General features: G+C 40.8%; 1 protein-coding gene across 1 annotated transcript; it reads left to right on the top strand.

The window, feature by feature from the left end:
- Nucleotides 1–1,772: 1,772 nt before the first annotated feature.
- cers4a (ceramide synthase 4a) lies at nt 1,773–10,902 on the top strand (the record flags this gene model as incomplete). The annotated part of the gene is made up of 10 exons (XM_079157257.1): nt 1,773–1,948; nt 4,119–4,236; nt 5,783–5,901; nt 6,214–6,271; nt 6,517–6,567; nt 7,899–7,991; nt 8,756–8,884; nt 9,818–9,924; nt 10,333–10,489; nt 10,580–10,902. The coding sequence occupies 10 exons, from the start codon at nt 1,773–1,775 to the stop codon at nt 10,778–10,780; spliced, it is 1,209 nt and encodes a 402-aa protein (XP_079013383.1). The 3' UTR covers nt 10,781–10,902.
- Nucleotides 10,903–11,086: the final 184 nt, after the last annotated feature.

The raw sequence follows: 11,086 nt of genomic DNA, 5'->3' as shown, positions 1-11,086 counted from the left end.
GGTAATATTCCCTAATGTCATAAAGACAGTTTTAGACAACTCAAATTATATAAAATATATGATTTCCCCTAAACACATGCCCATTATGTTCTTCTCTGCTGTGTGTATGTTTTGCAAAACCCTGATACATTTGTGTGATCTCCTTTACTCCTCTCTGTTGTTTAGTGTTTTGCTACTACTATTTTATGTGCTCTACAGTAAGGAGATACTTTGAAGAATGACACATGTGTAAATATTTTTTTTTTTTTTTTTTAATCATTGATGAAAGCGCTGCTTCCTTTTTATTCTCGCTCTCCAATGTCTCGGTGACAAGGAGGATTATCACAACAGACAATGACAACATGCACTAAAACAAAATATCACAGTGACTGGTAAGAAATGACAACCATATCTCATGCAGGGTGACACAAAACTCAATGAGATGACGTCGATGACAGCGCGCGTCTCTCTCCTCCCTCAGCAGGAGCAGGTTGCGTCAAACAAGCTCCTCCCCCACCATTTGCTGCTGTGCGCTTCCCATCTCCATCGCTGGAGAGCGGACAGGTAACCGCAATTTATATTCTCTTCTGGAGCAATGCTCGGTCGGTTTTACGGAGTTTCTGGAATATCACATGGATAAATGTGATTCAATAGATTGGCTGTCTGTTGATGGGGCTTTTAGCTCGAGGCTATTTGGCTGCAGCGGAATGTGAGAGGTGGGCAGACAGATTTAATGGGATTATTGTGGATAGTTTGCGGCGTGTTTTCAGCATATAACCTGATTTATGTGTCTCTGTAGGTATGTCTCTGCTTGCGCCTCGCGCAGGTGGCTTTGGTTTGTACTGCCAGCAGTCTGCAGGCTTTATACGCTGTCATGCTGAACCGCCTAAATCAATGTGACTCTGTAAAAACAGCTTTTAAACTCAAATCGATCAGATGTGAACATGTGGTTACATAATTGCATAATCGTGTTTGCGTCTATGAATGTGTAGCCTACATGTGTGTGTGTGTGTGTGTGTGTGTGTGTGTGTGTGTGTGTGTGTGTGTGTGTGTGTGTGTGTGCGTGCGTGCGTGCGTGCGTGCGTGCGTGCGTGCGTGCGTGCGTGCGTATAAGCGCGAGTGTGCTTTTTGAGAGTATAAGCCATTCATGCATCAAGGCTGCGTTGTTCAGGTCTTGTTGGGATACATGCAGAGACTCATACATGGGATAGACTTGTGTTTCGTTATGTCGGCAAATCGTTCTGTAATGTTGCCCACAGTTCTTGCTGTGATTTTCTGGTCAAACCAATGAACGTGTTGTGTAGAGCTAAATCAATTGGTGGATTAATCGATCAGTCAACTGACAGAAAGTTAAACTGCAGCTATTCTAAAAAAGCATCATTGTTTTTCAGGCAAACATGCCAAAGATTCTATGTTGCAGCTTCTGTTCTTATATGATTGTAACGGAATATCTTTGGGTTTTGGACTGTTGGTTGGATACAACGAGGAATTAGAAAATGCCTCCTTGAGCTCCGTGAAATTTAAACAGAATTTTCCCCTATTTACTGGTATTTTCTGTCTTTTTTTAGACCAGCAATTAATCAATTAAGAACATCTAGAAAACTATAGATGAAGTAGTTAATGTGTGTGAACATGCTGATTTGTTCCCTGTGCCCTTTCAGGACTAATCGTGAGGGTCTTAGTAGCTGTTTTTAGCATAAATATGAATAAGGCATCAATGTTTTAGAAGGTCAGGTCTGCTCGGAAGCTCGACAAATACTCACATAAAACACTGCTGTCCCCCTCTCCTCAGGATGGAGGCCCTTTTAAATGAGTGGCTGTGGCAGGAGGAGTACTGGCTTCCCCCTGGCATCAGCTGGCAGGACATTGAGATGAAGGAAGACGAAGGCCGCTTTCCTCTACCCAGGGATCTCATCTACACCTTGCCACTGGCCTTTATTTTTATAGCCCTCAGATACGTCTTTGAAAGGTGAGACGCACCTGCCTCCATCCACAACTGGACCATGAAATCACAGTTGCAAGATCTACCTTTTCATTGTCGTCATTACTGTGACTTGGAAGTCTGTGTGTACTTGACTCGCTGGAGCAGCAAGTTTTCGATATTTATAGTGGATATTTGTGGGGATCTTAAATTGTATTTTTCTTTGAGTCTGTCCCCAGCTGAAAGCAAATGTTTAAACACATGGTGTGTGTCTCATTTCCTCTTGGCCGTGGTCATGGTGGCTGGCTGGTGTTCTGCCTGCTAAGCTGCCTGTCTAGCTCAGCATCATGTGCTCCTTTACCCTTCATTGGTGCTCCCGGTAGGTGGAGGGAACAGACATGCAGTGAAACGCAGGCATCATGAGTGGACAGTTTTAGCTGCTGACTGTGTGAAAGCCCTCCTTTCTCCCAGAGGGACCGGGCTCTGCCTTTTAAAATGTAGGGCTGCCCCCTCTTAGTCGATCTGGCCAATAATCGTTCATTTTGGTCGACGTTAACTAAGATTTCTTCCTTTAGTGTTTTTTCATGCTGAATTACTTATTTCCAAGAGACTCGCAAATCGTTGGTAAACACAAGATTCAAAGTGGTGCGTGTGTGTCTCAGTCATCCTTTAAAGCACTCAGAGTGAGATGAATCAATATTAGTCGATCTATTTTACAAGCAACATTGGCAGAAAAGTGATACTTACAGGTTCTTGAATGTAAGAATTTGCTGCTATAGTTGATCATTACATGAATCATTATCAAGGTCAGTTTAATGTATTGCTGTGCAGTATTATGTGAAGGGACTGCAACTTGAGAAGTTAACAGGGCTGCTGTAAAAGGCAACTTGCCTCTACACTTAACTAGTTTTACTGGTAACAGGAGAAGGGTTGAGAATGACGGACACATGTGATGGTGAACAGGAGGCTTGTGTTTGCATGCTTTCCCTTATCGGCTACTGTATTACCTGTCCTAATTGATAAACAACGTGAGTTTGCTTGGCGTGAGCTGTGTAAGATCAGTACCATTGTTTGCTTTATAGCCTCATTTGTACCTTCATCAGGTATTTATTAGCAGAGTAGTAACATTAGATGTATTAGTAGCACAACAGGGTTCAGTGAATTGTAGCATATGCTAAATACCAGCATGCACCAGTGTGCGTTAGTGCTGGGCATGTGTGTAGCCTGTGGTCCAACTGTGTGTTGGTTGTTGTTGTGGACAGTGAAGTATGAAGGTGTTGCTTAAGTCTTAGGGGCTATCAGTCAGCTGGAAGGTTACATGGTGTGTCCTCATTTGATCATCCCGGGTCGCAGCTGTTTCCTCTATTGAGGTATCTGTGTGTGTCTGAGGTTCCTGTAACCAGAGACAATGTTTGTCTCTGTGTGAAGCTGGCCTGACCTTCTCATTATCTCTCCCTCCCTGCCGACTTTAGGATGATTATTTCAGAGATCGAGTTACATGTGATTATGCATGTGCACACACACATCTCCCTGTACTTCTATCTTTGCGAGGACACCCATTGACATAATGCATTACCTAACCTTGCCCTAACCTTAACCATCACAACTAAATGCCTAACCCCAACCCTTACCCTACCAAACCTTAATTCTATCCTGAGCCTTAAAACCAAGTCTGACTCCTCAAACAGGCCTTTGAAGATGTGAGGCCGGGCTGAATTGTCCTCAATGTTCAAAAATGTCCTCTCTCTGAAGGTAGAAAACTCAAATCGCTTCTCGTAAAGATAGATGTACAAGTACACAAACACTGAGAGAGAGGACAGTGTGAGTGTATTAGCCTCTCCAGTGCTAATACACTCACACTGTCCTATCTCTGTAGTTCTGTCTTCATCTTTTTGTAACACACATATATACACACACACCACACACACACACACACACACAAACACATGCGGATCAAGTGTCTCTTGATGCCATATCTAACAAAGGCTGTGTGGTTAAACATAACAATACGCCCATGGGAGCGGTCAGGAGCACCATAAGGAGCGATTTTTTTGCAATTACTCTGTACTGCACTGTGGTCGGATCACATTGGACAGTTGTTAATGTAATCCACAATAATCTCTCAAGAATTATATTCCAGCCTGTTGTACTATCAAGACTGGAGTTGTTATGAAAAGAAACATTGTCTTCTTTTCTCTCCTGTTCTCTGTCCTCTCAGGCTCATCGCTGTCCCATTAAGCAAACATTTAGGTGTAAAGGACCGGATTCGGATTCGAGCCGCTTCTGTCCCAAAGCTGGAGACCTTCTACAAACAGAAAAGTCGGCAACCATCGCAAGTTCGTATGACCGTTCTGCCTTCCCTTTGTTACGACAGAAAATCTCCTACCAATAAGTACCAAATCCTATTTCAGGTCGCCATACTTTTATTCCTTCAGTTTGATTTACTGACTAAAATCTATTCAGCCGTTACGTTTTATATTTTGTGGACTATTTTTAATATATACTTTGATCTACAGTCCAGGTCAATTCATCTTTATTTACATACTCAAAGTCCATTAGAAGAAAACATACCATATATACAAAAAAAAACATACCATACTAAAAACATACAAATAAAATAGAAACATTACCACAGTAATATTCAGTAATATCCTCCCCAAAAAGACACTAGAACTGAACATAATTCAAAGAATAAGTAAAGGAGGATATCTTCTTAGTGATCACACTGATTGTTTCATTGGTTTATTCAACGGTGACAGTGCACATTAATAAACATTTCTGTAAATGTGCCAGGTTTAGCCAAAAAGCTGTTTTTCTTCTTATAGTTCCTGGTTACAAAGTCATCCTAAAAAAAATAAAAATTTAATTAGAGCTAGTGAAATGCATCATACAGGGCACCATTGTATTATTATATAAGTTATTGTAAGTAGTTTTATTTTATTTTTTTATATATAGTTTTAATAATGCAGCAGTTTAAACATAATTTACATGTTTTGTGTGTTTGTAATTGACAGGGACTGGAAATGCCTGATTGACTAATCCAGAGTAGTACTAAATGTGTTATTAGTGTGTGTGTGTGTGTGCTGAGTATGGTTGCATCTTGGCTGAAGAGCATGATAGTTTGGCAGGTTTTTCTTGGATGGGTTGTCGGCTGTCTTGGAACAAGGAACTGTTAACAAACGAATCCCAAGATAAATTCACCTATTTCACAAGTCAGACTGAAGCTTAGTGATTGTGTTACAAAGATACAACCATTGGTCACTAAGCAGGAAACTAAAATGTTTGGTATTTTCTCTTCTACAGTGTGAAAAATGTAAACTTCCTTTACGATCAACGCACATTTAAAAAAAGTCCAAAAATATTAGTAAACATGAACAACTCTCTCCCAAATCCGAAAGCTAGAGCGCTAAAACTCATCAAGTATAAAGTCTGAAACTGCTCCACAGACAATGAATTTGGAGAGACGTTGTAGATGACTCTGAGAGCACCGAGGGTAATGTTCTGAGTATATGGGTACATTTTCAGTTTCACGACTGAGAACACTACAATAGGAAATATAGGAAATAGTTTGTGTGCCCTGACTTATTTGCACATCGTCTATTTCCATGTGGCCTGGTCTAGCAGCAGGAGCAGTAGAACCTGTCTGTTGCCTTTGTTGTTCAGCCATGTAAATACCAGGCCACAAACACATGCCAGAGTTGATTTTTTTCATTTTCCTGTAATGAAGTAGTAACACAACTCACAGGGTGAGCTCTGGCTTTGACTGATAATGTCTCATATGTGACATATTGCATCTCAGAGAGTGAGACAGCAGCTTTGTGCAAAAGTCTAACCCTCTATGCGTGCATGTGTAAATATGTATTTGTGTTTTTCTGTATTCAGATTGAGGTGGTGAGTTTGGGGAAGCAGTGTGGAATCTCTCAGAGAAATATCCAGACCTGGTTCAGACACAGAAGGAACCAGGACCGACCCAGCAACACCAAAAAGTTCTGCGAAGCCTCGTGAGTTTTTATTTTCCTAAACACTCACACGTTTACATATTGTTACTGAGGTATGACGTCTACCTATAAGGGGAAAAAAACTAACAGCCATGTTATGCCTGAGCCTTCTATGTTTTTAACACAATTTGTGGGAATTCCATCAGTAAAATCCAGCGTGTTGAAATTAAACCTTTCATATTCGTGTCAATACATTCCTGCTTCTCAACATGCCTCTTTTACATTTCTTACATTTCTTCCTAATTCAGCTAATTCACCAATTTAATTTATTCCGCAGCCTCTAACAAATGATGGTGTTTATTTGTATCTGTGCAGCTGGCGTTTTGTCTTTTACCTCATATCCTTCACTGCGGGGCTCGGCTCTTTAATTAATGTGAGTCTGTTAGTGGCTTTTATTTATTTTGAAAATATTTCAAACACATTACAGGTATTTATACAATGTGTGGGAATGAAACTGTATTGGATTTGTCATTGGATATGAGCAATAATACAAGTGAGCAGAAATGTATACAAATTTCACAATATCATATGGTGTCATACTCACACACTGTATAACTGTATTTACTTCCATGGCTTGTAGCATGTGAGGACTCTGCTGATGATTCTTTGTTCTTACAGACTCCGTGGTTGTGGGATCATAGGGAGTGTTGGAGGGGTTATCCCAAACAGGTGAGCAAGAAACAGCTTGATTTGAAATTCAAGTTTTGATTTTGTTGGTGTCAAACATTGTCAGGCAGGATTTCAAGAGACAGTGTAGCCTCATAAATCAGGTAGCTTGTTTGTCTTTTCTTTCATTCCATAAAAGCCAGTAAGAACTTGACATTATTTTAAAGACTTGATATTTTGGTGTCTTTTGATTTAGATACAGAATAGGGTTGAATCAACAGTTTTGATAATGTGTTAATTGGTTGTTAATTGCAAAAATGCCAAATAGTTGCTTGTTCTAGCTTATCAAATGTGATGTTTTGCTCCTTTTCTTAATTGTATGTGGTTGTAAATTGAATATTTTTGGCTTTGGACTGTTGGTCGGACTAAACACTGGTATTGAAAACGTCTCCTTAGACTCTTCTAACTTGCAATGGGCATTTCTTTTATTATTTCCTGACGATTTATCGGCTAAATAATCAATTTGAAAAGTAAATGACAGCTCTATCACTGGATGTCTAGATACAGCCCTACAAAATATCAACCAAGTACAACTGGGCCGAACACTAACACCTTTTAAAGAAAAGTGATTAGGAAAAGCAGCAGCTGGGAGGGACCCAACAAAACAAAGTCTTTTGTCCGTATAAAAGTAGTCCAGGAAGACCTTTTGTTCATAGTACAGTTTTGTCAGTACACTCCACCCACTTAATGTGTTTACCCTGTGTTTGTAAAGCTAATATCTCTGCTGTGTTGATGACAGTTAAGTATGCCTGCAGGTCGGCATTCCTCTGCAGAAGCCAGCCTTTACTTGTGGGGTCATGACCGCGAACAGAAAACACGAGACAAAAATGCAAAGCCCCATCTCTCTGTATGCAGCCTGACTGATAACAGCTCCTGCAGGCAACACGGCCGCTGACCTTTTTCCTTTTCCTGAGGTCTTGTGGCCGCTGACCGAAAGAAAGGATGTGTATTTAAGGGTTAAAGGCCTCAGTCAACTTCCTACCATTGTGTTGCTGCAAACTTTCAATGTTGAGTGTTCTGCAAGAGGTGTTTGACTGTGAGGGAGTTATTATATGACCATTAAGAGCTTTGGAAACACGAGCTTGACATCACCACTGTACATTCCCCCAAAACCTTCAGATCTTTCCCAAAACACACATCCCGGAGGCTCCAAAGTTACTCTGAAATATCAGCTAATTCTACTATTAAACAATATATATTTTTACAGAAACTGGGAAGAGTTTCACAGAATGTTTTTGGATTGTTTTGCTTTGCCTGTAAATGCTTCTGTTGCATCCACATACCACTGAATGTACATTGTGACTTATTGTTTCTCTCTTCCTCTCATTCTGTAGCCCGTGGCTGAGGCTCATTACTGGTATTACATCTTGGAAATGGGCTTCTATTCGTCGCTGCTTCTGAGCGTCTCTGTGGACGTCAAGCGAAAAGTGAGCGTGAGCTTGATTTTCAAGGATTTAAACTTAAAACGTCAGAGCAACACCTTGCTGGTTTTCACATTGTTTCCTCTACATTTCCTCTCATTTTGTGCCTGAGTTTTTTACTTTTAGTCAAATAACACCAAAAAGCTAAACGTCATCACTCAAACACTTTGCACAGTGTAATCCGAATGTTGCACGATTATAGCTAATACGGATTATGCACTGGATTATCTCCGATAACATCATAACTTTGTGTACTTTGCGTTTGCTCTCATTTTAGAGTGTTATAGCATTCTAAATCTTAATAGCACACACTGTAAAATCCAATGACGTAAAAGAAATGCATTTACCCAGGAATTATGTGAAGGAACACCAACTTTTAAAATATGCAGTTAGACTTTGCTATATTGCTAAGATGCTAGAAATTACATGAAATAATGAATGTAATTCATTTGTCATGTTTCTGTGTCTTAAGGAAACCATCTGAGATGCTTACTGCTGCTGCTGCTGCTGCAGCTTTCTTAGGAAATGTCCTTATTTCAGTGAGAAAAAGACTATGGTGGTTTTGTGTGATTCAGGCTCCAAGCTGCTGATCAAAGATATTTGAGCTTGAAACACAACAACAAATCACTCCAGACAACATGTTCATCTGCCTTTCCAATAATTGGACACAACTCATGACCAACTCAAGACCGCAGACCAAAGGCTTGGTAATGACGCTATACATCTTCTTCATACTGTGTGGTCTGTGTGTGTTCATGTGTGCCTTCCAGGACTTCAAGGAGCAGGTAATTCATCACATCGCCACCATATTCCTCATCGGTTTCTCCTACTGTGCCAACTATGTGAGGGTTGGCACTCTGGTGATGCTGGTGCACGACTCCTCTGACTTCCTTCTCGAGGTAAACCACCACACAGTCTCTGTGAATTGATTGTGTACTTAAAGTTGGAGAAAAGGGAAGGAGAAAATATATATACAGCAGAAAATGTATCATTAAAATGTACTTCAACTCACAGGCAAGGTGTTGAAACATTGCACAAGAGTCTTGACTTGAATACAGCCATTGTGTGTTTATTGCGGAAGTTTTCCTTTTCTTACACCTAACACATAATAAACCTACGTCCGGTATGAACTGAACTGCAAAGAGAAGAGCATTGTAGTATGGTAAAAATACAAATACCCTTTGTTTGTTTCCTGCAAGTCCCTCAGCGAGATATCCCTAGTTTTATGAGGCTGATTTTCCTGGCTGTGACCTTTCACTGATAGCATCTGAAAATAACGATTGTTACTTTCATCTCAGAGCTGAGGAAATATGTGGAGCTAGTCATGTGACCTCAGGCGTGACTGGGTGTCATCTGGGCTCTCATAAAAGTCATGAAGGGGATGATGTGGGTTTCATATTCAGCCAGCAACTCCTGTACAGCCAGGCATGTGTTTCTGAGTAAGGGAACTGGTAGAAATGAATATTATATTGTAATTCATTCCTCTCTGTCCGGCCACTCATGTGATAATATGTATATTGTAATGTCAAAATATACTTTTTTTTACATTTAGAATATTCATCTTTTGTGATAATTCTTTCTTTGAGTAAATGATTTTGATATTTTCTGTGTCCCAACAAACCAAAATTCATGAAATGAGGTCAGGTAGGTTCGGGATACTATCGTGCAGCTAAAAGGCTTTAAGTCTGATGCACTGAACCCCTTTTTGGCTGCTTACTGTAAGTCGTTCCAGAAACAATAACAGAGAAAAGCCTGGGATTGTATGCAGAGATGAATCATAAATGTAAGATAGTTTGGTTTGAATAACTAACAGGCACCTTTTCTTCTGAAAGTCTGCCAAGATGTTACACTATGCTGGCTGGACGAGGACGTGCGACTCGCTGTTTGTCATCTTCTCTCTGGTGTTCCTGGTGACGAGGCTGCTGGTGTTTCCTGGCAGGTAAAAATGTCATGGTGGAATAGAAAACTTCTCCCAGATGTTGAAATTCCCTTGCAACAAACACATGGCATCGCACTTAGCCTCAAACTTGGGAGTCAACAAGTTTTTTTTTGCAGTGGTCATATGGTTTGCAACTCCGTGTCCTAGCAATAGGTCAACTTTCACACAGATTTTCATATTACATCATGCACTGCCACATTTTTGTAGGTCCGTTTACTTATGTTGAACTGTCGAGGATCTCTTTGCCCTATTCTCTCTCTCCCACCAACCTGACATCACTGGTTTCTTAACCTGAAAGCAGAAGGTTTACTGTTCCAAACAAAGAGTTGAAAAACGGTATTTGAGTGTTCCTTTGAAGAGTTGGTTCTGGGCCAACACTAAAACGGTGTCTTACTGTTTGTTTTCCAGAGTGGTCCACACAACCTTGGTGGTGTCTCTAGAATTCTTCCAGCCCTTCTTTGGTTATTATTTCTTAAACGGCCTTCTGTTAGTGCTGCAAGCACTGCACATCTTCTGGGCGTATCTCATCCTGCGTATGGTCTACAAGTTTGTGTTCCTGGGCAAGGTGAGAAGATTGCAAATGAAAAGGGAACGGGGGGAATGAGTCACTTTGGCACCAGGATTTGTATATTTAAACGTATGTCTTTCGTCATAGGTGGAGCGCGATGAACGTAGCGATGAGGAGAGTGAGGTTGACGATGAAGAGGAGGAGCCTGAGGGAGAAGGGGACGAGTGCAGCTGGGAGCAAAGAAAGGGCACAATCAACTCTAAACTGGCATCGCTGGCTAACAACTGTGTCCTGAACAACCTGACCAACCAGAGGAGTATTAACAGCAGACTACCCAAAGCTAGATAGTGGAGCGGCCTCCTTCCACGTTGACTGATCCTTGCCAGAAAATATAAATATTTGTCCTTCTGCCTGTTGAAGAATAACTAGTAATTTCCTACATATGATGCGTACACATGGCTTGTGTACATCCGACACGGTTCATCGAAGATTTCTGAACAGGATATGCCTGCATCCTGCTTATTTAAAAAAAAAAAAACAGAGGGCGAAGAAGCGAAGATGATTGTAAATCTGCTCACCCAGTGTGACGTTAGGAGGAAATGCCATCATTACTGTCACCCATACCGCTGCATACTGTAACGATATATTTGGCAA

This window comes from Pholis gunnellus (assembly GCF_910591455.1).
Source record: "Pholis gunnellus genome assembly, chromosome: 4".
In the NCBI taxonomy this organism is placed as follows: Eukaryota; Metazoa; Chordata; class Actinopteri; order Perciformes; family Pholidae; genus Pholis; species Pholis gunnellus.
The sequence above is the reverse complement of the archived record's forward strand: the minus strand, read 5'-3'. Positions and strand labels throughout refer to the sequence as shown.